At 38.7% G+C, this 27,855-nt stretch overlaps 1 protein-coding gene across 4 annotated transcripts; it reads right to left on the bottom strand.

Moving 5' to 3' along the window:
- LOC143031825 (uncharacterized) lies at positions 1-27,470 on the bottom strand. 4 transcript variants are annotated; one of them, XR_012967040.1, is made up of 4 exons: positions 27,274-27,470; positions 10,495-10,560; positions 3,629-8,080; positions 1-3,104 (listed from the first exon to the last, which is right to left on the bottom strand). XR_012967040.1 is itself a non-coding variant. In XM_076196151.1 (3 exons), exon 3 carries the CDS (start codon positions 7,764-7,766, stop codon positions 6,984-6,986), a length of 783 nt encoding a protein of 260 aa, XP_076052266.1. In that variant the 5' UTR covers positions 7,767-8,080; positions 10,495-10,560; positions 27,274-27,470; the 3' UTR covers positions 1-6,983. The 4 variants fall into 4 exon arrangements, 3 of the variants coding, with proteins under 3 accessions (XP_076052266.1, XP_076052269.1, XP_076052267.1); XM_076196151.1 differs by having other exon boundaries at positions 1-8,080; XM_076196154.1 differs by lacking the exon at positions 27,274-27,470 and adding an exon at positions 27,160-27,246 and having other exon boundaries at positions 1-8,080.
- Between the last annotated feature and the right edge of the window lie 385 nt (positions 27,471-27,855).

Here is a 27,855-nt window from a genome sequence, read left to right as displayed (position 1 = left end):
ATGAGAGGTTGAAAAGTGAGGATAATAGTAGGAACGAGGCTCTGAAATGAGAAATTAAAAGTCAAATGAAAGAAGTGACTGAAAAGGTGGAAGAAAAAATTAAGGAGAATGACCTACAGGAAATCATAAACCAGTGTAAAATTGAGAAGGAAAGTCAGGAAATATCTTTAAAGAAAATAATGGAACAACAAGTAAAAGATAATACAAAAGAAACTGTAATTCAGGTTATTAAAGAGAAAAGCAACCTAGTTAGGGACACAGTGGATAGTAAAAGATGTATAGTAGTCTATGGCATTAAAGAAAAGCACAATGTACCAAGATACCAGAGGGAAAAGGAAGAAAAAGAGATTGTCAAAGAAATACTAAAGGAGTTACAAACAGATGAGTTAGGCTGGGACTGAGAAATCGAGGAAACTCATAGAATGGGCAGGTACTCTAAAGATAAGCTATATACACCATTAAAAGTAAAACTTAGATCGCAATCAAGTGTAGAAGAAATTTTAACTAGAACAATGAGACTAGCAAGTAGTGAACAGTACAAAAATATATGGATAAAAAAAGAAATGAGTGAGGAAGAAAAAGAGAAAGAAAAGGAACTTAGGAATGAGGCAAATGAAAGGAATGAGAATAGAACTGAAAAAGAAAAGGAGGAGTTTTTTTGGAGAGTGATAGACATGAGGCTGAGGAAAAAGTACATAGAGAAAATGGAAACAAAGAAGACAGAAGGGGAGGAGGAGAAAGGAAACTAAAAATAGGTTACACAAATATAGACGGAATAATCTCGGGAATAAACAAATTAAATGATTATCTAGTATTAGAAAAACCAGACATAATGGGAATTGTAGAAACCAAATTAAAGTTCATACTAACACCCCACACTGTGGGACAAGGTGAATATAACTGTTGGACAAAGAATAGAAAGAACAAACAGGGCGGAGGAGTTCTAATTTTGGCCAAGAAAGATTTAACTGTAACAAAAATATCCGAAGAATAAAATAATGTAGAATCAATTATAGTACAAGTCAAAGGTAAAAAAATGAAGAAAAGAAAATTTGCAGTGGTATATGTACCTCCTAAGACACAAGCCTGGTCAGAGAGGGATCACGCCAAGTTACTAGATGATACAAAGGAAGAACTAATTGAAACACTGAAGGATGGAGGAAATACAGTAATTATGGGTGACTTTAATTCAAAAGAAATATGCTGGGAAGATATGACAGTGAAAGGGGGAGAGGAACACTGGGGCAATGTACTCCTTGACTTGACCATTGAATACACAATGACCCAGTGGATTAGAGAAAATAATAGATATAGAGGAAATGAAGAACCCTCAATATTGGACTTAATACTTACAACAGAACCTGAGATAATCGATAATATTATTTACAAAACTCCGATAGGAAAAAGTGACCATGTACTAATAGAAATGGAATTGAAAGAACAAACAGACCAAAGCAAACATGTTAAACATAGAATAGGAAGACCTATGTATAACAAAACAAACTTTGAGAAACTTAAAACATTCTTTCGCAATGCAAACTGGGAAAAATTCCAAAACAAAGATACAGGGATAGAAGAAAAATGGAACATACTAAAAGAAATTTATAATGAAGGAGTGGACAAATTTGTACCACAAAAAATGGAAAAGGCATACATAAAGAACTGGTACAACAAAAGATGTAGTAAAGCAAAGGAAAAAAGAGACAAAGCTTGGAAAAAATGGAAAGAGATAAGAAACAAAGCAAATGCCAACATACATCAAACTAAGAAACGAATATGTAAAAATACGCAGAGATAAAAAGAGAAATTATGAAAAAAAGATAAGACAAATGTAAAGAAGAACCCAAACTATTTTACAAATATGTAAATGGAAAACTGAAAAACAAACAAGAAATAGAAAAACTGTGCCAAGATAAAAAGGAATTTACAGAAGAACTGGAAATGGCTGAAATAATGAACAATCACTTCAGATCAGTATTCACAATAGAAAACTCGCCTAACAGTGAAGTTAGAGTGAGAGAATTATCCCCAGCAATGAAAGAAATAAACATAACACAAAAAGAAATCAGTGATCAAATTAAAACCCTAGATGTCAGAAAATCACATGGCCCAGACGGAATAGCAAACTGGATACTGAAAGAATGCATGGAAGAATTAACTGACAAAATATATGATATAATTAAATCATCACTTAAAGAAGGAAAAGTACCATTGGACTGGAAAAAAGCAAACATTGTACTAACTTACAAGGGAGGTGATAAGGAAGATCCATCTAACTACAGACCAGTCTCACTAACAAGCACAATAGCAAAAATTTGTGAAAGAGTGATCAAAAACAGATGGGTTAAGTACCTGGAAGAAAAATCTATACTGAACCCAAATCAATTTGGATTTAGACAAGGGAGATCCTGTACAACAAATCTGATTTGCTTTTACTCAAGATTAGTAGACACAATACAAGAAAGAGATGGATGGGCAGACTGTGCTTTTCTGGACCTACAAAAGGCATTCGATAAGGTACCTCATAGGAAACTAATAAATAAGGTAGAGTCAAAAGGTGGCATCAGAGGAAAATTATTGGAATGGATGAAAGACTTCCTGATTGGGAGGAAAATGAGAGTTGTAATTAGAGAAAAATTCTCCAACTGGGAAGAAGAAAAAGTGGGGTCCCGCAAGGATTAGTACTGGCCCTGATCATGTTTGCTGTACACATTAATGACATGAATGAAGGCGTGGAGTGCTATATAATTTTTTTTGCAGATGATGCAAAATTACTTAAGAAGGTAAAAACGGAAGAGGACTGCAACTCATTGCAACAAGATCTGGACACAATATGGAACTGGACTCAAAAGTGGGAAGTAAAATTCAATATTAAGAAATGCAGCATAATGGAAAGAGTAAAAACAGAATATCAAAAGATTACAGAATTGGGGAAGAAAAAATAAATAAAACAAACTATGAAAAAGATCTTGGAGTGATGATTGGAAAGGACATGAAACCAGATAAGCATATAAACAAGATGTTTGGAGAAACCTATAACTTATTGAGAGCAATCAAAGTGTCATTTACCTATACAGACAAAGAAATGATAAGGAAAATACTAACTACACTAATGATACCAAAACTCGAGTATGCAGCTTCACTTTGGACACCCAGTACCAAAAAGAATATTAAGAAACTAGAAAGATTACAAAGAGCGACAACAAAACTAGCACCGACACTCGCCGAACTAACATATGAGCAAAGACTATCCAAATTGAACCTACCAACTCTGGAACAAAGAGGATAAAGAGGAGATTTGCTAACTATCTACAGAATAATGAAAGGAATGGAAGTTTTAGACAGGAACGACCTATTAGTGTGGGACAATGGTAAAACAAGAGGACACGGAAAAAAATTGAAAAAGGATAATTATAGAAAAAACTTGAAAAGGAACAGTTTCCCACACAGAGCGATAAATACATGGAACAAATTAGACAACAAAACAGTATGTGCTAACACTATACAAGATTTTAAGATAAAACTTGATGCGGAGAGATACAAAGACGGGTCACCACAAGCATAGCTCCCCTCCCGTATATTACAACTGGGTAAATGCAACTAGGTAAATACACACACACACACACACACACACGTATTAAATATAACCTTGCTTACCAAATTTTTAAGGTTTTTAAATTGTAGTTTCCTTTTAATAATTTTTCTTAACTCTTCAATTGTTATATGTACTCTGAATATATGTATATTTTAAGATCTATCATTCTCATCCATTTTAATTAATCTTAAGTGTGAGATATAGGTACAGTACATTTATCTTTGTATACAGCATTGAGTAAAAGCAGCAACGACTGCAGCAGCACTGTAAGAGAGAAGCCAAACTCTGAGTATGGGATCCAATGTATTTAATGTTCCGCTCAGCAGGGCTTCTTCAGAAATAACATTGTGGACAAATATCTGACTCCTTAAATAACCCGAGCTTACGGGGAGAAACGAACATGAAACTGGTGTAAACACAATTTGCATTAATTGCTTGTTACTTTGTTATTAAAACTGCTAAAGGTTTTTTTTTTTTTTTTAATTCATTGTTTTGATTTATATTATCAGTGAGAGATATAAAAGCAGATTCAAAACATCTACGTTTCATAGTATGGTTTTCATATTTAATAATCTTAGAATTATTCCCGTCAGCATTGTGGCCTGTATCGTATCTATGTCTAACAATGGCATTATTCACATTGTAAATTTTCATATCATATTTATGTTCCGATATTCTTTTATCAATACCACGGAAACTTTAATCAATGTAGACCTTTTTACAACCTAAACATGGCACACAGTAAACACCTGTTTGACGAACATTTTTCCTACTTTTATTTCGGCTTTTTATAACACTGCTAACTGTTACCGAGCTTGTTTTCACAACATTAGCACCAGCTTGGTAACACGTGGTGAACTGGTAACGCTCTTGAAAGCGACGAAACCACCCAGCACTCACTATGAATTCATGTGGAGCCTATTCTTCACCTGCACGTTCTTTCAACATACGAAATTAACTTGTAGCCTTAATTTACACTGCTTGCAACATCACTTTCGCATATCTTTGCCTATTATCTTCCAACCACGTGTATAGCAACTTTTCCATCTTTGCCATAGCTGTCGTATGCGATGCCGGGCTGCCACAACTATCTTACGCGCTGTGCTGTCAGACATATACAGTAAACTCATAATAGGCATCTGCGAGATGTGGTCGCAAGTACGGGTGGTCGTAACTTGCATACGTCATAACTCGGATAGTGACTGTACAGAGAAATACACTTAGAATGAGACAAAAACAATAACATATAATAAAAGTGAAACAAAAAGGTAACATGAGAACACATAAAGGGTAACATGATAAACACAAAAAAAGTAAGTTGAGAAACAACCACCAGAGTGGTGGACCAAGTATCTCATGTGAAGGGATAAGTGGTCACACGTGCAAATAGGAAACTATTAAGTGAACCCGCCAAGTTAAAAGCAGTGCTGTAACTGAAAAAAAAAGGCTGTTGATTGGGAAGAAACTGGGAGTCATTACCCTTGTGACCAAATGTCATACAAAGCTAAGTAAAACAGGAGGCGAAATGAGAATAGATGGTGGAGCTCTCTCAAATGTGTAATACGTAGTGCGTGAAATGGGCTATGGTTATTGGATATTGTATTCCATTAAATTCATTATAGTTCATTAAATTTCGTTGCATGTGATCGAAGCATGCAAACACATTTTTCCCAACACTAATCAGAGGGGATATTTTTTCCATTTTTTGCAGTGCATTGTACAAAAAATTCAAGCTTGCAGACTTAAAAGAATAAAAGATTGGGATTATTGTTTTGAAAATACTTAATATATATATTTTTTTTTTTATCATCATATCCTTTACAAAACGCTTTGCAGTGAACTTTCCTTGTGGTCAATTTTCCCTATAGTGAACTTTCCATTTGGTGAACTGATGGTAGACTTTCTGTACATGTATCATATACGATAGCAGGGAGTGTGTTTTTGCATCAAGTTTATATGACGAAACTTAGTCCTTCTATAATCATGTCAGGTAATGGATAACAGATAAATAAATATACAGATAAACAAACCCACATGGATGGTTAGACTTCAATGTGAATGCTGGAAAGAACATAACCAGTGAATCATTGGGACGTCTGAAGTAGGTTGGAGAAATGACAAGCAGCAAGTTGTTAGTTAATTTTGCAGAGAACAACAAAAATAACACTATCTTCTGAATGTGTATAGGTTGTATATGGACTTGAAGCACTTCAAATGGAAACACAATGAAGGACACAGAATTTATATTGGTAATTAATAGCAACAGCATTAGCAATACTACCGTTACAATAAAGTATATAAAAGTATGGACCTGAGAATGACATGTTGCATGGCTAAATTCAAATTCAGTGCTGAAAGGAATATTATTTTTTAAGAATAGGTTGTGAAAACAGAGGGTGGAGAGGATTTCCAATGCCATTTGTGAGTCACAGGTTGGTGTGTGGGTGATGGGGGGGAGGGGAGTTGTGAAAAAGGTGTAAGGTGGTCAGAATAGCAAAATATTTGTCAGTAAACATTGAAATAAAGGATAGGAGGTGAATACAGATTATGTATGTGTGGGGATGTTGCATAACCAACTCCATGACTAGAGTGGGAGCTACCTGTGATGATGTTATTGACAGGTGAATGAGAGGATAATTGGGAAAGACTAGCCAGATAATAGCAAATGTTATTCAGCTTCTCATGTGTGGTTAAAGCAATCTAGGGGCATACTGGAGGGAGGAGCCATGGGAGCTGTGTAGGTACTAAAATTGAAAGGACACATTTATTTCTATTGGATGGATATCATCATCTTTGCTTTACTGCACTTGTATCCTTGTGGACAATCTCACACTACTGTTATACATTATATGATACAATATCTGTTGATTTGTTACTATGATTGTTCATTTTCTGTTTGGATTTTGTTGATTTTTCCTCAACATTCAACCTCACTATAGACTAAAAGGTCTCCTGTTGTTACACTTTGTCATTCAAACCCATTATAAAATATTCACATGCAATTTTATTGTTTGTTTTTTTTCTCTCTCTCTGTGAGGAACAAACAATAGGAGCCTGTTGGATAGGCATCAGAGATGATCATTTCCCCACTACTTATCCATCATTATCCTCACCTCTATTTGGAGGCACAGTTCTGAGGAATTGGCAGTCGTTAAATGAAGCATAAGGTCTCTTTACCAGCTTCAACTCTCCACTTTTTCCACAAAGGGAAAGCTGACAACTGCTCTCTTCTTTCTACCAGCTGGTGGCATAAAAACAGATCTATACTAATACGACACAGAACTAAGTCCAATATACCTTCCTTAAACATCTATGGGAGGACCCAAGGACAACTGACTGCCGACTCTATCTATTTGGGGTTAATTTTCTGGTTTATGTAAAGAACAGCTTATTCATTTGTGTGGGTTTTCAAATGTCTTTTGAGATTGCTGGACAAAGAAAATGAAGACTCGCAAAGCGAGCACCTGTGCGGCTTTTCCCCCGTGTGGGTCCTTTTGTGTCGTTCCAGAATATCCGATCGAGAGAAGGAAGCGACGCAAACATTGCACTCGAACGGTCTCTCCCCTGTGTGTGTTCTCATGTGGCTCTTCAGAGTGTCCACCCGAGAAAAGGAGGCTTTGCAAACTGAACATTCGTGAGGCTTCTCCCCGGTGTGGGTTCTCATGTGGCTCTTCAGAGCGCCGGACAGAGCAAACGAAGACTCGCAAAGAGTGCACCTGTACGGCCTCTCTCCAGTGTGAGTTCTCATGTGTCTTTTCAAGGTGCCCGGCTCGGAGAATGTCGAGTCACAGAGAGCGCATTTGTGAGGCTTCTCGCCAGTGTGGGTTCTCACGTGGCTCCTCAGAGTGCCGGTCTCGGAAAATGAGGCTCCGCAAAGACCGCACCTGTGAGGCCTCTCGCCCGTATGCGTTCGCATGTGACTTTTCAGAGAATACGGTTGAGTAAAGGAAGCCTCACACAGGCGGCATTTGAAAGGCTTCTCTCCTGTGTGAATTCTCGTATGGATGTTCAACTTGCTAAATCGTGGGAATGAAGCTTTACAAACAGTACATTCATATGGCCGCTCTTCTCTGCTGTGAGTTCTCAAGTGGCTTTTCAAAGCACTCAACTGAGAAAATGAAACCTCGCAATGAGCACACTTATGAGCCTTATCTTCTGTCTGAGTTTTCATATTGCTTTTCAGAGCACCTGACCAAGGATATTAACTTTTACAGTGCATTCACCAGGCTATTCCTCTACATGAGTTCTTGTATGTTTTTTTCAGAGCACAAGACAAAGAAAATTAAGCTTCACAATGAATACATACAACTTTCCTGTGACTTTTTGAGTATCATGTTCATAAAAGACGAAAAGGTGCTTTTATAGGGCTTATTATAACCTCAGTGGATTCTTGTATAACTTTTCAGATTACCATACCCAGTCAAGGCTATTTACACACAATACTTCTCCTGTATGATTTCTTGTATGGCCATTCAGAGTGTGTACCTGGTACAAAATTATCATAATTAGTACATTTATAAATATTTCCCTATGTCAATTCTCACATGGATATTCAAACTAAACTATGAAAATGAAGCTTTACAATAAAAACATATATCAGGCTTCTCCTGTAGCCGTTGATATTAAAATGACTCTTCAAAAAATATACATTTATGAGAATTTCCCTTTTCAAACTTCTCATGGGAAGATTAAGATCACCAGAATGAGAAAGTGAAGCTTTATAACTATTAAATCTAAAGGTTTCACCTCTGTATGATTGATCTTTTTTCCCAGAAAAACATTGAAATCAACACTTCACAAACATTACAATATCTGTATAGTTCTCATATAGCTTTCTGCAATATCAGATTGGGAAAATGAGGCATTATAGAATACTTATGGTGCTTCTTCATGGGAATTCTCATGTTTTTTTTAGATCACACAAGGAAAACAAAGTTTTACAAAGCATATATTCACAAAGCTTTTCAATGTAACTTTTATATGGGATTTCCATAGTCCAAATGTGGAAAAATTATGCTTTATAAAAGAAAAAATCAACGAGACTGTGATTCTTTATATGACTACGTATGACACTTAGAAAATAAATCTTTATAAAGAGTATTTCTATTAAGTTTCCAAAACACTATGTTTTCTTATACTGTTTTAGAACCAATGGGAAAATAAACGTTTACAGAGTACATTCATGAGGTTTCTACTCCATGCGAGTTCTTATGTGAATTTCCAAATGATCAGATTTGGAAAAGGAAACTTCACAAAGAGTACATGTATGAAATTCTAGTCCACATAAATTCTCATTGGAATTTCTAATTTACTAAAGGTAATGATGAAGGTTCACATGTTACATATTTTTCTTTATGTTTTTCCCTGCAGGAGTTTGGACATTTACATACCACCTATCAGAAAAGAAATACTAACAACACACTGGTGTAGCTTCTCATACATACATATACCAAGGCTTTTTCCCCCTTACAAGGGAGGTAGCCAAAAAGGAAAAGGCATAAAATCATTCCCACCCATTCCATCCCCGAAAACACTCCACACCCCTCCACCCTCCCTCCCATCTTAGCACCTCCTAGATGACGGGTCATCCCTGCACCCTGTCCACTGCCCTGGGTCAGAAGCAGTGTCGCAGGACACAGCACATCCACAGCAAGGCCGCTTCATTAAATCGGCGACCCCCCCTCTCCGTCCCCCCATATAAAGGAGAGGACGGGGAGAAATCCCTTCGGGCTGCGTCAAAATTTTTGCTCACACACACTACCTCACCCCCCATTCCCCCGTCCAATCCACCTCATGCATCACAACATTTTCCATATACAACCATTCTCCATTCACCCCTGTCTTCTGTCCTCTCCCGTCCTTCCTCAACAGACATTCCCCTCTTCCCCAAAGCCCCCTTCACCCCATCCATCCATCTCATCCTAGGACGTCCCCTCATGTTCACTCCTTCCACATCTGCCTTCCATACCTCCTTTACTAGTCTTCCTTCACTCATTCTTTCCATGTGTCCAAACCATCCTAATACTCTTTCATCAACCCTATCTCCCAGCTCCCTTTCCAACCCTGTTCTCCTCCTCACCTCCTCATTTCTCACTCTATCTAGCCTAGTAACCCCCATCATACTTCTCAGACACCTCATCAAAAAAACACATTCAAGTTCCTTCTCTCTTCCTCTCTTAAGTTCCATGTTTCTGCTCCATACAGTGCTGTTGGCACAATCACTCCTTCATACAGTCTCCTCTTAGCATCCATTCCCAAATTTCTATTCCTCATTACACTTTTTAATCCACCAAGGCATTTACTCGCTTCTCTCAATCTACATTCCACCTCCACCTTCACTCCACCCCTTCCTGCCACATTTGCACCCAAAATCTAAAACTATCCACTTCCTCCAGTTGCTCTCCCTTAATGCTCACTTCCAGATTACTGCCGCTTTCACCCCTTGTACATCTCATCACCTTTTACCCACATTTATCTTCAGCTTTCTTCTATCACACACTCTCCCAAACTCTGTCACCAGCTTCTCACCTTTGTGAATCAAATGTTGCCTCAAATTACTGGTCTGGAAATATCAAGGTGAATAAAGACAAAACTTACACAAATTGTTACCTATATATTCCAGACAGTACATATGAGTCATGTTAAATAAAACATAAAAAAAAAAATAAAAAAATCGACTATTAACATGGGGCTTCTTACATATACCAAAATTACTGTATGAAAATATTACTGGAAAAATAAACTTTCAGTGTGTGTACACATTTAAGAGGCTGCAACTCTTTATGAGTTTGAATGTAATTATTCAACTGATGAAGAAAGAAAATACTCCATTTACTTGGGGGGGTTCTAAACTTTTCATATAAGAAATCTTGAAAGATGAAAGATTATCTCCTTATTACCTTGTTCCAATTTGGTAGTAATTCTTTTCCATTGATAAATCTGACTGCCATCTAGTTTCTTGCAATCTGAAGAAAAAAATACACAATTACACATATGTTACAAAATGGCTCATGATCATTTTGAAGTTCTTTTACAAAATAATACATTCAAGTTTTAGATCATGATCAACACATTACAGGGTGTTCAGGATAAATTTGATAATCATTTTATCTTCTGTCATTTCAGAACCATTTGAAGGATTTAATAGCAGTAAAGTGGATCGGATAGCTGATTCTGTGTAGTATTGGTGGGTGTGAGAGCTAGAGAGCATGAATGACTGGAAAGCACTGGAATATTGGAAGAGAGTGACCTGCATCATGATGATTCATGCCGGATTAAAAAATTTGGAAATCTTAGCTGCAGCTCAGTGCTCCTTGAATACTGTGAAGGCCATGAGATGTGAGCTGGAGAATTGCAACAGAGATGTGGAAGCAGTGGCTAGCAGGAAGGATCCTAGCGGGCACTCAGACTCTGTCCACACAGTGAAATTCGTTGAGAAGCTGCAAAAAAAGGTACAGTAAGATCCAGGCAAGGCAATGTGGACCTTGGCGAGAGAGATGGGTATCAGAGTGGTGACTATGAAGAAAGCACTAAATGAGGATCTTTGCTACTCTTCATACAAGAGGTGCAAGGGCCAACTACTCACCATCAAGGCCCAAGAGAACTGCCTTATGAAAGCCAAGAAACTCCTCAACAATGCCAAACACCCAGTGGAACCGGGGATGCTCTGGTTCTCCTCAGATGAGAAGAACTTCTACCAGGACCCTTTGCACAATGTGCAGAACAATAGGTGGCTAGCCTACAGTCTGCACAAAGTTCCACGCTTCATGAAGACCAAGTTCCTTCAAACTGTGATAATCTTTGGGTGTGTTTCCAGCAAAGGCCATATCATGCCACCCGACATCTTTGAAGAGGGACTCAGACTCACTTCAGATGGCTATATTGAGCTGCTCTCCACTGCTATCAAGTGATGGGTGGAGAGGGTGGGTGTGGGAAGACCATATGTGTGGCAGCAGGACTCAGCTCCATGTCACACCTCCACAAAAACCCAGAAGTGGCTGTCTGAGAACTTCTACAACTTCACCAGTCCCAACATCTGGCCCCCCAAGTTGCCTGATTGCAACCCCATGGACTATTATGTGTGGGGCACAGTTGAAAAAGACACCAATTATACCACCTGCAACACCAAGGATGAGCTGATTGCCAGGATCAAACTGGTGTTCAGGTGTCTCTTGAAGGACACCGTGAAGGCTGCATGCTGCAGGTTCAGGTCCTGCCTGGAGGCTGTGGTGGAGGCTCAGGGTGGCTTCTTTGAGTGAGCTGTATTTGGCAAAAGATCCTCTAAGAGATGCACTTTGAATTTTGAGAATACAGTACATCAATTTTTGGCCAAGATATGACATTTTTCTTTCCTTTACAAAAAAAGTGTCAACTTTATCCCAAACACCCTGTATATGATTTACAATAAGAATATGAGTGACATGAATGAACAGAGTACATTATATACCATCATTTTGTAAAAAATTCTGATCTTGTTATCCAATGTAACCAAAGTTAGGTAGATCGCCATCTACTTACATGCGATTGAAACTAATACTTCACCACAACAGAGACAGAGCCCTTACATGCTTAACCCCTTCACTCTGGGCCAAAATCTCGCAGGCAGCATCAGCTGCCAGACATGCAATGTTGCGTTATAATACTTGCATTATAAAAAAATAAAGTAACCCCTGTATTGCTCATTCTCTTTCACCCGTGAATTTTGATAATCATAGAAAATATGATGAAGCCAGTTTACAGAGTATGGGGGTCTTGCAGGTACAACTACAATAAATATAATCAAGACGCCGATATGGCAGCCTCGCGTACCCACTTGCTCCTCACGACGCTTACATAGGTGTCACCGTATGGAAGGGGTTAAGTGCTGCCTAGGTCAACGTTCTCAGTGATGTCACCCCATCACCACTTCCCACCTGCACCACTCCTCACTGCCTATGACCTTAATTTATGCAACATGATTATAAGATACTGGTATACATAATAAAAAAAGGCACTTGCTGTGTGTGCCATATAATTAAATGAAAATTAAAGAGTAAAAATTATTTCATATTTTGTTGATTCTAACACAAAAATAATTTATTACAATAAAGTATTCAGAATACTTTGAACTCTTTTTTTTTATCATTATTTTGTCAGACTTGTGGCCAGCAAGTCTAGGCTTGAATTATCACCCCTATTCATATAACCCCACTCTATGTGAGGGTCCTGTACAGAGATTACTTGTGTAGTACTTAATAATTCCAAAAACAATACATTAGTTGTTCCAGTGATGAATAAGAGAGGGAAAAAAAAAAAAAAAAAAAAAAAAAAAACTTGTGATGTGCCCCCAAAAACGGGTTTTTGGAAAGATGGCGAGCATTAGAAATTTTAGATGATACAAGGCATTCATTTAACAAAATACTAAAGGATGGAGGTACCTTGGTACTTATGGGGAATTTTAACTACAAAGAAATCTGTTAGGATATGACAGTGAAGGGTAGAGAGGACCTCTGGGGAAATGTATTACTGGACATGACCATGGAACATACAATGACACAATGAGTCAATGAAAATACCAGATACAGAAGTAATGAAGAAATGTGGATAAGATTCAATACAAGACACCATTTGGAAAGAGTGACCACATACTAATAGAGGCTGAACTAAAGGTGGAGATATATATATGGAGAGAAATGAAAAGTACAGGAAAGGAAGATTGATGTACAATAAAATGGACTTTGCAAAATTTAAGAAATTCTTTTACAATGCAAATTGGGAAAACATCTACATTGAAGAGACAAAAGTGGAGGAGAAATGGGCTATCTTGATGGAAATCTATAATGAAGGAGGGAATAGGTACATACCAAGACAGAAACAAGAGAAGGTGTATGTTAAATGCAGGTTCAACAGAAGATGCAGTGAGGCAAAAGATAGAAGAGAAAAAGCTTGGAAAAGATGGAGAAAAAATAAAAAACCTGGAAAATGGTAAATATACATAAACTATAGAAATAAATATGTAAAAGTGCACAGAGAGGATAAAAGAAACTATGAAAAAGACATCATAGAAAAGTCTAAAGATCAACCCAAACTATACTATAGATATGTGAATGGTAAACTAAAAAATAAAAAGGAAATGGTGAAACTATACCAAGGAGATACAGAATACAAAGAAGATCTAGAAATGGTTGAAGTCATGAACAATCACTTCAAGTCGGTTTTCACTAGAGAAAAAGTACAGCATTGGGACAAAGGAAATGAAGTGCGATCTCCTCCCATGAAGGAAATAATAACACAAAAAGAAATAATGGAGCAATTAATGAACCTCGATGTTAGGAAATCACACAACCCTGACAGAATTGCAAACTGGATACTAAAAGAATGCAAAGAAGAACTGATAGACAAAATATACAACATAATAAGATGCTCATTCAAAGAAGAAAAAATACCAAAGGACTGGAAAAATGCCAACACTGTACCAATATATAAAGGAGGAAACAAGGAAGAACCAACTAATTACAGACCAGTCTCCCTAACAAGCACTGTAGCCAAAATTTGTGAGAAAATTATCAAGAATAGATGGGTAAAACACCTAGAAGAAAACAATATAATAAACTCAAGACAATTTGGATTCAGACAGGGAAGATCATGTACCACAAATTCAATCTGTTTTTACTCAAGACCAATAGAATACAAGAAAGGGATGGATGGGCTGATTGTGCATTCCTAGACTTACAAAAAGCCTTTGACAAAGTACCACACAAAAAATTATTTTAAAAAATTGGGAAACAAAGGAGGGATACAAGGTAACCTACTCAACTGGTTGGAGGATTTCCTGCATGGTAGAAAAATGAGAGTAGTGCTCAGAGAAAAGTGTTCAGGTTGGGAGCTGATTAATAGAGTTCTACAGGGATCTGTATTGGCTACAATAATGTTTGATATTTACATGAATGACATGGATGAAAATGTGGTATGTTACATGAGCTTCTTTGCAGATGATGCTAAATTGTTGAGGAAAGTGAAAACCAATATGGACTGCAAATCACTACAGAGACCTAAACAAGGTTTGGAAATGGAGTCAGAAGTGGGAAGTGGACTTCAACATTAAGAAATATAGCATAATGGAGTTCAGAATAAGTAAAAAAAACAATATCAGGACAATATACAATTGCAACTAAGGAAGTAAAGAAAGTGGGATCTGAAAAAGACCTGGGAGTAATTATCTCAAACAACTTGTCCTCTGATAAACATACATACATACATATACCAAGGCTTTTTCCTCCTTACTAGGAAGGTAGCCAAAAAGGAAAATGCATAAAATCATTCCCACCCATTCCATCCCTGAATACACTCCACACCCCTCCACCCTCACTCTTATCTTAGCACCTCCTGGATGACGGGTCATCCCTGCACCTTGTCCACTGCCCTGGGTAAGAAGCAGAGTCGCAAGGCACAGCACATCAACAGCAAGGCCGCTTCATTAAGTCGGCGACCCCCCATTGCATAAAAGGAATAGATGGGGAGAAATCCCTTCGGGCTGTGTCAAATTTTGCTCACACATACTACCTCACCCCCCACCCATTCCACCTCATGCATCACAACATCATCCATATACAACCATTCTCCACTCACCCCTGTCTTCTGTCCTCTCCCGTCCTTCCTCAACAGACATTCACCTCTTCCCCAAAGCCCCCTTCACCCCATCCATCCACCTCATCCTAGGATGTCCCCTCATGTTCACTCCCTCCACATCTCCCTTCCATATCTCTTTTACTAGTCTTTCTTCACTCATTCTTTCCATGTGTCCAAACCATCCTAATACTCTTTCATCAACCCTATCTCCCAACTCCCTTTACACCCCTGTTCTCCTCACCTCCTCATTTTTCACTCTACCTAGCCTAGTAACCCCCATCATACTTCTCAGACACCTCATCTCAAACACATTCAAACTCCTTCTCTCTTCCTCTCTTATGTTCCATGTTTCTGCCCCATACAGTGCTGTTGGCACAATCACTCCTTCATACAGTCTCCTCTTAGCATCCATTCCCAAATGTCTATTCCTCATTACACTCTTCAATCCACCAAGGAATTTACTCACTTCTTTCAATCTACATTCTACCTCCACCTTCACTCCACCTTTTCCTGCCACATTTGCACCCAAGTATCTAAAACTATCCACTTCCTCCAATTGCTCTCCCTTAATGCTCACTTCCAGTCTACTGCCACTCTCCCAAACTCTGTCACCAGCTTCCTCAATCCCTCCTCCGATCCTGCCACAAGCGCAGTGTCGTCCGCAAACAACAGCTGGCTCACCTCCCACTTTTCTCCATTTTCTTTAACCATCTCCAATCCCTGACCCACTACCCTTGCATTTACCTCTTGCACTACCCCATCCATATATAAGTTGAACAGCCAGGGTTACATAACGCATTCTTGACGAAGTCCCACCTTTACCTCGAACCACTCACTCTCTCCATTTCTAATCCTGACACAAGCTCTACTACTCTCATAAAAACTCTTGACAGCTCCCAGAAGCTTTCCTCCTATCCCGTATATCTGCATAACCTCCCACAGTGCCTTTCTGTCTACCCTATTGTAAGCCTTTTCCAGATCCATAAAAGCCCAAAAAACATCCTCCCCCTTTCCTATAACTTTCTCACATATCTGTCTTACCACAAAGATCTGATCTACACAACCTCTACCTGTCCTAAATCCACACTGTTCCTCCAATTACTCCCTCTGTTCCTCTCCTAATCCTCTCAATCAAGATCCTCCCATATGCCTTCCCAACTACACTTAACAAGCTAATACCTCTGAAACTACTACATTCACACTTGTCCCCTTTTCCCTTGTAAAGAGGAACTATGCAGGCACTCCTCCAGTCCTCCGGCACTCTACCCTCTCTCCAGCAAACATTAAATAACCTCACCAGCCAGTCCACCATCACTGTACCTCCCTTTATTAGACATTCTGCATGGCATCCATCCAGACCAGGTGCCTTACCTGCTTTCATCATCCTTAACTCTTCCTATCATAATCCTATTTACCACTACATAGTCCATCAACGCTCTATCTACCACCCTTCCATCCACCACCCTCTTCCATGTGTACTTATGCTTGACTTTCTTCCGAAACACTGTATTTGCTATCATCAACTCTCTAGACACATTTCCACCATCAACTCTCCACTACAATTCTTTCCTGGAACTCCACACTTCCCAACCACTCCATCAATTGGACCATTTCCTACCCTAGCATTGAGGTCTCCCAGTACTATTACACTGACATTTCTCCCTAAATCCTGCTTTCACCATCTTAACAATAAACAAAATTGTCGGAGAATCCTATAACTTGCTAAGATCAATAAAAGTGGCATTTACCTGTTTAGATGAAGAAATAATTAAAAAGATATGCCACATTAATAAGGCCTAGACTGGAATATGCTGCAACATTATGGTCATCCAGTACCAAAAAGAATATAAAGAAAATTGAAAGAATCCAGAGAGCAACCATGAAAATGACCCCAGCACTATCAAACTTGTCATATGAAGAGAGACTAGCTAAACTGAAATTACTGACTTTGGAACAAAGAAGAGAGGCGACCTACTGACCATATATAAAATAACATCACGAAAGGCACGGAAATAATTGACAGAGTGGACTTACTAAATTGGAACAAGAGAAACACAAGAGGACATGGAAAAAAATAAAAAAGGATAGTTATAGATGAGATATGAAAAAAAGAAAATCCACACAAAGTGGTGGACACTTGGAACAAACTGGACAAAACAACATTGTGTGCAAAAACCATACATGAATTTAAGAGCAAAATAGACACTGCTAGATACAAAGGTGGGACACTAAAACCATAGCTCCCTTTCCCATAAGATACAACTACATAGGTAAATACACACACATATGAAGGCAGATTATTAAAACTAGAATTACTGACTCTGAAACAAAGAAGAGAAAGAGGGGACTTGTTGACCATCTACAGAATTATGAAAGGTTCAGAAATCCTGGATAGAGAAGGCACACTAAATTGGGATAAGAGAAACACAAGAGGACATGGAAAGAAGCTCAAAAAGGACAGTTATAAAAGAGATCTGAAAAAGAACAGCTCCCACAGAGTGGTGGATATATGAAACACACTTGACAAAACAATAGTGTGTACCAAAACAATACATGAATTTAAGGACAAATTAGACATGGTGAGATACAGAAATGGGACACCACAAACATAGCTCCCATTTCCGTAAGATACAACTAGGTAAATACACACACATGCATTGATTGTCACCGTGGAAAGATGTCTCAACTAGAGCTCCCAAGAAACAGCAGAACTTCTCAACTATAAATTTAACAGGAAACCTAGTTTATATTAAATGGGAAGGGGAATTTTTGTGGATGCCCATGATGATCTAATATAGTAGAAGAAGTGAGTATTGAAGAAAATGAATCGAAACAGACCAGGAAATGGCAATGGGGTTGAACCCAATGTAAACATTGGAAGAGCAGAGCCCTCTACTGGCACAATATTGAAGTGTAGCAAAAACATCAAAACACCATTGGGTGTTTTAACCCCTTCGATACGATGATGCCTATGTAGGTGTCATGAGGAGCAAGTGGGTATGCGAGGATGCCGATGTCGGCGTGACCCCCATACTCTGTAAACTGGCTTCATCATATCTCCTATGGTTGTCAAAATTCACGGGTGAAAGAGAACGAGCAATACAGCGGTAACTTTATTTTCTATAACACGAGTATTATGACGCAACATCGCATGTCTGGCAGCTAATGCTGCCCACGAGATTTTGGCCCATAGTGAAGGGGTTAAGGTATGACGAAGAAGAAATTTGTTCTGGATTTAATATGACAGAAGACCGAGTAGAATTACTGATATAGAAAAGAAGATGAGATAATGGAATGAAGACATTATAGAGCTAAAGAAAGAAATAATGCACTTAAAGAATGAGTACAATAACACCTACAAAGATCTGATGGATTTAAAGAAAGAAAATGCAGAAATAAATGATGAGGTAACTGAACTGAAAAAAGAATTAATCAATGTGAAATGTGAAAATGAAAGGATGAAAAACAAAAATGCCAACAACATTGCTCTTTTCCTGTATACTACAATTAGGTAAATGAACACACACACAAAAAAAACTCCCCCACCAAGTAGGTACAGGCACAAAAAAAAAAAAAAAAAATGTTAACCCTTAAATTCTTGTTGCATATGAAAGACAATTTCATTAGAAACAAAATACTTTTTAAATTTTTCAAATAGCTTAAAAAATAAGGGAGATACAATTCTTTAAATCTTTTTTCTATTTTGATTTTTTGGCTAGATTTTACTATAACAAAGTGTAAGAACTAAGGGTGGTAATTTGTAAAGATTTTGGTAAAGAAATATGCATAAACTCAAAACCACTGGTCCAATTTTATTGAAAATTGGAATATTTGGGCTTTATAGGTCAACAAATCACCTGAGTATGTTAAAAACAGTGTGAAACATTTCCATCATACCAAATTTGCCTTTTCATGGCAACTATCATGTCAATTTAAAGATGATCGTCAGTATAACCCAAACTGCTGCCCCAAATGACATACAATTTGGCATGTGACGCTAATATGGATCAACAAATCAACTGAGCATGTCAAAAATAATGTAGGACCTTCCTTTTATACTATTCTTACTAACATCTTTCATGTTACCATGGCAACTATTGTCAGTTTAGAGATAATCATCCATAAAATCCAAACCCCTGGCCCAATTGACATGCAACTTGGCATGTGAAGGTTTTATGGGTCAACAAATTACCTGAGCATGTAAAAAAAATGCAGGACCTTCCTTTTATACTATTCTTCCTAACACATCTCATGTTGCCATGGGAACTATTGTCAATTTAGAGATAGTCATCAATAAAATCCAAACTCCTGGCCCAATTCACATACAACTTGGGATGTGAAGGTTTTATAGGTCAACAAATCAACTGAACAAGTCCAAAACAATGTAGGACCTTTCTTTTATATCATTCTTACAACTTTCATGTTGCCATGGCAACTATTGTCAATTTAGAGATAATCATCAATAAAATCCAAACCCATGGCCCATTTAACATGGAACTTGGCATGCAGAGGTTGTATGGGTCAATAAATCACTTGAGTATGTCAAAAACAATGTAAGACCTTCCTTTTATACTAGTCTTCCTAACACCTATCATGTTGCCATGGCAACTATTGTCAATTTAGAGATAATCATCAATAAAATCCAAAGCCATGGCCCATTTAACATGGAACTTGGCATGCAGAGGTTGTATGGGTCAACAAATCACTTGAGTATGTCAAAAACAATGTAGGACCTTCCTTTTATACTAGTCTTCCTAACACCTATCTTGTTGCCATGACAACTATTGTCAATTTAGAGATATCCATAAAATCCAAACTGCTGTCCCAATTGACATGCAATTTGGCAAGTGAAAGTTTTATGGGTCAAAAAATTACCTGAGCATATAAAAAACAATGTGGAACATCTCTATCATACCAAATTTGCTTTTTCATGGCAACTATAAAGATGTTAATTTAGAGGTGATCAATAAAATCCGAAGCGCTGCCCCAATTGACATGCAACTTGGCATGTGAAGGTTTTATGGGTCAACAAATCACCTGAGCATGTCAAAAACAATGTAGAACCTTCCTTTTATACTATTCTTACTAACACCTATAATATTGCCAAGGCAACTATTGTCAATTCAGAGATAATCATCCATAAAATCCAAATCCCTGGCCCAACTGATATACAACTTGGCATGCAAAGGTTTCATGGGTCAACAAATCACCTGAGTATGTCAAAAACAATGTAGGACCTTCCTTTTATACTATTCTTACTAACACCTTTCATGTAGCATGTTCCATCAATGCAAAAAGAACTCTACCATCACATTAAAAAGTGCATATTATATAGGTGCCTTAGCCCTTACCCTTAGATTGCCTCTTGGTACACTAACCAGTCAGTATTGCAAAAATCCTAAGACCTAACAAATTTACCCCGTCTGGGGTATTGGCTGCTTGTTATTGTGGCAAAGTAGCATGCAGTCGATACTTTAGGGTCTATATGGGGCGCCCCTACGGACCAGAGCCACACATCATTTTGTCTATGATAGAAGAAATTCTGTTCATAGAGAAATGATGACACTTTTATACTACGACTGTCCCTCCGTTATGCTGTCCCCCAACCCCTTGTTGCTGTCCTGTACCATTTCTCTGAGTATTCTCTTTCTGATTGGGGGAATTCCCTGTGGTGGGGGAAAAGAATACTGCCACCAAGTTTTCCCACTTGGATCGTAAGAGGCGAGAAGAAAGGGACGGGGAGAGGGACTAGGCATCCTTCTCCCTGTAGCCCCAAGGGGCAAATTCCTAAATAAAAAAGAAAAGGCATAAGGGGTGCTGGCGGGCCTCGGGCCAGCACCCTAAGGTTTGGGTCTTTTAATGTGCGTGGATGTGGTACAGATGAGAGTAAAAGGGAAGAGATAGGTAGTATGTTTGTGAGAAGAAAGTTGGATGTGTTGGCTTTGAGTGAAACTAAGTTGAAAGGGAAGGGTGTGTGTATGTTTGGGAGTGTAAGTGGGAGGTTATCAGGAGTGAAGAGAGGGCGAGGGAGGGAAGGGGTGGCTATTCTAGTAAGTGAGGAGATAGGTAAAGGGATAGTGGAGTGGAAGGAGGTTTCCTCAAGGATAATGTGGATGAAGGTGAAACTGGGAAAGGAGATGTGGGTCCTTGTAAGTGCATATGGGCCGGGCAGTGAGAAGAGCATGGAAGAAAGGGAGGCCTTTTGGATAGATTTAAATGAGTGCATAGAGGGTTTAGGAAGAAATGTCAATGTAATAGTACTGGGAGACCTTAATGCTAGAGTGGGAAATGGTCCAATCGATGGAGTGGTTGGGAAGTGTGGAGTTCCAGGAAAGAATCGTAGTGGAGAGTTGATGGTGGAAATGTGTCTAGAAAGAGAGTTGATGATAGCAAATACAGTGTTTCGGAAGAAAGTCAAGCATAAGTACACATGGGAGAGGGTGGTGGAGGGAAGGGTGGTAGATAGAGCGCTAATGGATTATGTAGTGGTAAATAGGATTATGATAGGAAGAGTTAAGGATGTACATGTGCTAAGGGGAGAGGGTGGGGGAATATCAGATCATTTTTTGGTGGAAGGTAAGTTGAGAGTGGAGGATAGATGGAGGAGGAAAGGGACAAAAGGTAGGGAGGTTCTTAGAGTGAACTCCTTGAATGAAAAGGAAAAGGAGAAGGAGTACAAGAAGAAGCTGAAGGAGGAGTGGGAGGGAGTAAAGGATGGAGCAGAGATGGGTGTGGAGGAGGAATGGGGATGGTTCAAGGAGGGAGTCTTAAAGTGTGCAAGGATGGTGTGTGGAACAAGAAGGACAGGGGGAAATAGAAGAAAGGGTAGTGAATGGTGGGATGAGGAAACAAAGAAGGTTGTAGAAGAGAAGAAGCGAGCATTCACAGATTGGTTACAAAAGAGGACAGGGGAGTCATATGAGACGTACAAAGAAAAGAAAAGAGAAGTAAAGCAAAAGGTAAAGGAGGCAAAGAGGAGAGCAGATGTGAAATGGGGTAGGAGTATGACAGAAAATTTTGAAAGTAATAAAAAGATGTTTTGGAAAGAAATTAAGAGAGGAAGAGGAGGCGAATCAAGTAGGGAAGAAAAGGTAAAAGGTGCAGATGGAGAGTTGATAATGGAAGAGATGGCAGTGAGGGGAAGATGGGCAGAATATTTTAGGGAGTTGCTGAATGTGAAGGAGGATAAGGAAGGAAAGATAGCTGCAGTGGGAAATACGAAGAAAATGAGAGTGATGAGTGAGGAGAATAGAGGAGAAATAAGGAAGGATGAGGTGAAGGCAGTTGTAAAGATGATGAAAGCAGGTAAGGCACCTGGTCTGGATGGATGTCATGCAGAATGTCTGAAAAAGGGAGGTTCAGTGATGGTGGACTGGTTGGTAAGATTGTTTAATGTTTGCTGGAGAGAGGGTAGAGTACCGGAGGACTGGAGTAGTGCCTGTATAGTTCCTCTTTACAAGGGAAAAGGGGACAAGTGTGAATGTAGTAATTTCAGAGGGATTAGCCTGTTGAGTGTAGTAGGGAAGGCTTATGGGAGAATCTTAATTGAGAGGATTAGGAGAGGAACAGAGGGAGTAATTGGTGAGGAACAGTGTGGATTTAGGACGGGTAGAGGTTGTGTAGATCAGATCTTTGTGGTAAGACAGATATGTGAGAAAGCTATAGGAAAGGGGAAGGATGTTTTTTGGGCTTTTATGGATCTGGAAAAGGCTTATGATAGGGTAGACAGAAAGGCACTGTGGGAGGTTATGCAGATTTATGGGATAGGAGGAAAGCTTTTGGGAGCTGTCAAGAGTTTTTATGTGAGTAGTAGAGCATGTGTTAGGATTGGAAATGGAGAGAGTGAGTGGTTTGAAGTAAAGGTGGGACTTCGTCAAGGATGCGTTATGTCGCCCTGGCTGTTCAACTTATACATGGATGGGGTGGTGCGAGAGGTGAATGCTAGGGTAGTGAGTCAGGGATTGGAGATGGTTAAAGAAAATGGAGAAAAGTGGGAGGTGAGCCAGCTGTTGTTTGCGGACGACACTGCGCTTGTGGCAGGGTCAGAGGAGGGATTGAGGAAGCTGGTGGCAGAGTTTGGGAGAGTATGTGATAGAAGAAAGCTAAAGATAAATGTGGGTAAAAGTAAGGTGATGAGATGTACAAGGGGTGAAAGTGGCAGTAGACTGGAAGTGAACATTAAGGGAGAGCGACTGGAGGAAGTGGATAGTTTTAGATACTTGGGTGCAAGTGTAGCAGGAAAAGGTGGAGTGAAGGTGGAGGTAGAATGTAGATTGAGAGAAGCGAGTAAATGCCTTGGTGGTTTAAAGAGTGTAATGAGAAATAGACATTTGGGAATGGATGCGAAGAGGAGACTGTATGAAGGAGTGATTGTGCCAACAGCACTGTATGGGGCAGAAACGTGGAACATAAGAGAAAAAGAGAGAAGGAGTTTGAATGTGTTTGAGATGAGATGTCTGAGAAGTATGGTGGGGGTTACTAGGCTAGATAGAGTGAGAAATGAGGAGGTGAGGAGGAGAACAGGGGTGAAAAAGGATTTGGGAGATAGGGTTGATGAAAGAATATTAGGATGGTTTGGACACATGGAAAGAATGAGTGAAGAAAGACTAGTAAAAGAGGTATGGAAGGCATATGTGGAGGGAGTGAACATGAGGGGACGTCCTAGGATGAGGTGGATGGATGGGGTGAAGGGGGCTTTGGGGAAGAGGGGAATGTCTGTTGAGGAAGGAAGGGAGAGGACGGAAGACAGAGGTGAGTGGAGAATGGTTGTATATGGATGATGTTGTGACTGCATGGGGAGAAATGGGCGGGGGGGTGGGGTAGTGTGTGTGAGTGAGTTTTGACGCAGCCCGAAGGGATTTCTCCCCGTCCTCCCCTTATATGCAAGGGGGGACGGAGAGGGGGGTCGCCGATTAAATGAAGTGGCCTTGCTGTGGATGTGCTGTGTCCTGCGACACTGCTTCTGACCCAGGGCGGTGGGCAGGGTGCAGGGATGACCCGTCATCCAGGAGGTGCTCAGATGAGAGGAAGGGTGGGAGGGGTGTGGAGTGTATTTAGGGATGAAATGGGTGGGAGTGTTTTTATGCCTTTCCCTTTTTGGCTACCTCCCTTGAAAGGGGGAAAAAGCCTTGGTATATGTATGTATGTATGTATTTTTTTACACCAATTTACTGATATAGAAAAATTGATAAAGTCTTTTTACTTTCAAAGGGGTTATTTTGTTCAATCATGTTATCTATAATCATGACAATCTCAATAAACAGCCTTAATTCAACAGCTCATATCTATTATCATCATGAAGCCAAGAGGAAAATTTAAGCTTAACCTCTAGACCTCTTCTAGTTTTGAGACTTCTCATGGTCATGGACATGGTCCATGACATGGAATACTGACCTTATTACTAATAGTTATTTCATATGCTTGCTATCATAGCTATAGCTGACTATATAATAGGTATAGCATAGCCTGTCTATCTTAAAATTCATACCATATCAATTTAAGTATTATTTGTGAACAACACCCTCTATGACTACTACGCATAGTATCTCCGACATGTCATGCATTACCATACACGACTAAGTATCGGAGAACATGCCTACACATTGATTATTGAGGCACAGCTGTTTCATTACCAACGATCTTAAAAATGTTCATTTCCAAGAGAAAATAGACTAAAAAATATGAATATTACATCAAAATATTCATATACAGGTGTCTCATCTTTAAATTTTTACTCAAAAAACTAATTTGCAATGGCTAATAGCCAAATTTGTGTTTAGTTTTTTTTAAGAAATTGGCACAAACTTGCAGAACAGCAAAACAATTTGATAATTCTGCGCATGCACTGAACGCTATAAGCATTCAAATCGACACGTACCCATTTGAATGGGTTGCAAAAAGATGTCGGTGTAAACATTACGATTGTAGGATAACTGGTCCCCGGTCAACTGGTCCCCAATACTGCTCCCCTAGGACAACTGGTCCCCGAATGACAAACCTGGTGGTCAACTCGTCCTCAAAATAAATTTCCTAAAAACTGCCCAAATGTGTTCTCTATTGTTCGTATATATGTTTTTTGATGTTTTTTTAACCCATTCAACTCCGATGACAAGATGTCTTGTCATTTGGTCAAATAAAACAAAAAATCATAAAACACCAAAATGTTTGATCAAACACCAGAAAAATATGACGTTAGTCCTCGCTTCGCTCGCAGCGAAGCGAGGACTAACGTCATATTTTTCTGGTGTTTGATCAAACATTTTGGTGTTTTATGATTTTTTGTTTTATTTGACCAAATGACAAGACATCTTGTCATCGGAGTTGAATGGGTTAACTTTATTTTTAGTTATGTTACTGAACATAAGGTGAAGTCCAATAAAACACATTTGTGCTTCACCAGTGGTGTAATGTGCTCTATGTTTGCTCAAAAAGTACTAATCACACCTCTTTCACACCCCACTGCTCAGGCCACACCTCAGATGTGCTCTATGTTTGCTCAAAAAGTGTGTATCACACCTCTCTCACACCCCCACTGCTTGGGTCACACCTCTTTCACACCACAGAATCTGCTCAACACCTAGGCAAGGTCAGTATATAAACCCGTACAACCTGGTGACGACTAGGCCATTACCTGTGTAGACCTGTGTATTATCTAACAAAGTGTTGCACATAATATATCATGGTATTTTCATTCTTGCTACTTTGAGTAATATATAATACCTGTGTATTATCTAATAAAGTGTTGCACATAATATACTGTATTATGGTATTTTGATTCTTGCTATTTTGAGTAATATGTACCTGTGTATTATTTAATAAAGTGTTGTACATAATATATTATGGTATTTTGATTCTTGCTATTTTGAGCAATATATAATACCTGTGTATTACCTGTGTATTATCTAATAAAGTGTTGTACATAATATATCATGCTATTTTGATTCTTGCTAAAAATCTCAAAACTATTGTTTAAATAAAAAAAATTATTGAAAAAAAAAATTGGGGACAAGATGTCCTATTTTTTGGGGACCAGTTGTCCTGGGTGTGCAGATTTGGGGACCAGTTGACCATTCACAAACATTACATCCCCAATGATGGTGCCAATCACAGATTTGTGTGTACCTACTTACATATTACCCCTTTAGGCTTACCTGTGCAAATTTCCAATGATCTTAAGTTGCTTATTTCCTAGAAAAAATAAGGCTAAAAACATGAATATAACATTAAAATATTTATAAATAGATGCCTTCCCTTTAGATTTTTACTCTGAAACTAATTTGCCAAGGTTAATAACCAAATTTGCATTTAAATCGGTGAAAAATTGTTTACTTTTGAAGAATTGGGCGTACACTTGCAGAACAAGACAATTTGAATATCATACGCATGTGCTGAACGCGCCAAGCATTAAAACTATGCCAAACAAATTACAATGGGCCGCAAAAGATGGCAATGTAAACATTCAACCACGATGGTGGCACCGCGTGTGGTTTGGCGCGTACCAAACAAATATCTTTATGATATGCCAAAAATATGTTTGCCTCTCTCAATTTTCCAAAAATTGCTACCAACATTACTATTATTTTGTGATACTTGTATATGGGGGATTAAAATACTTATTGATAAGAGCTACAGGTAAGAATTGCAACAGTGAAACCTGACCGGACCTAACCTATCCCCTTGGTACTGACGTCATATTTTTCTGGTGTTTGAGCAAACATTTTGGTGTTTTATGATTTTTTGTTTTATTTGACCAAATGACAAGGAATCTTGTCATCGGAGTTTAATGGGTTAAAGATGGCCACTGATCTTAATCTTTTTCTTAATTAGCTATTGATACCACTACTATATCTGGGGTTAAGAATATTCAGAATGATAACAGCTTACCGACTATATATGTAATTGCAGGTGCCAGGCTGGCAAACATGATCTTGATAAATACCCACACACTTAGTACTTACCCCTGCTCAGAATGCCAAATACACTACCGAACGGGAATTGAAGTGTAGCAAATGCCAAAAGTAAACACACTACGCGTGCACTAAGCTAATTTACCACTATATGATTTCACTTACGAATTCAAGACGGACACACTAGTTTAGCCACAAATATAAGCTCTTCAAATAGCTGAAAGAGTGCAACTCAAGGCTTGGCTGTCTATGACGTCATATGTAAATAAACATTGCCAGGTACTTCAAGAATACTGCAGTAAAACGAGTTAAAGCTAGAGTGACAATAAAGAACTAACGGCAGGGAATTTCTTATACGGGAAAGCAAAAATAGATGTTCTAAAGGAGAAACTACACAAACTATGAAAAGCACGAAAAAAATGAAGGTACAGGGCAGAGTATAAATGAAGGAAACAAAACAAAAACAGGATAGGAATGTTTTACATATCAGTCTCGCTGTCGGAATATAAACGAAGGAAAGAATAAACAAACGAAGTGTTTTATAGTCTGTTCAATCAATCAAATCAGGCATCCTAAGTCCACTGCTGAACAAAGGCCTCCTGTATAGCATTCCATGACCGCGCCAACCTTTGCCACGTCACTCCTGCAAACTTCTCAATTTTGTCTCTCCATCTTCTGTCTGGTCTTCCACGCTTACCTTCTCGCGGCGTCTACCCAGTAATATACCTGCTCCATCGCTCATCAGTC

Source organism: Oratosquilla oratoria, chromosome 12, assembly GCF_046742065.1.
Source record: "Oratosquilla oratoria isolate Oo_2021 chromosome 12, ASM4674206v1, whole genome shotgun sequence".
Classification (NCBI taxonomy): domain Eukaryota; kingdom Metazoa; phylum Arthropoda; class Malacostraca; order Stomatopoda; family Squillidae; genus Oratosquilla; species Oratosquilla oratoria.
The sequence above is the reverse complement of the archived record's forward strand: the minus strand, read 5'-3'. Positions and strand labels throughout refer to the sequence as shown.

Bases quoted from the DNA above. Each gene is read 5' to 3' on its own strand.
- LOC143031825 (XM_076196151.1), bottom strand. From the start codon at position 7,766: ATGAAAACTCAGACAGAAGATAAGGCTCATAAGTGTGCTCATTGCGAG.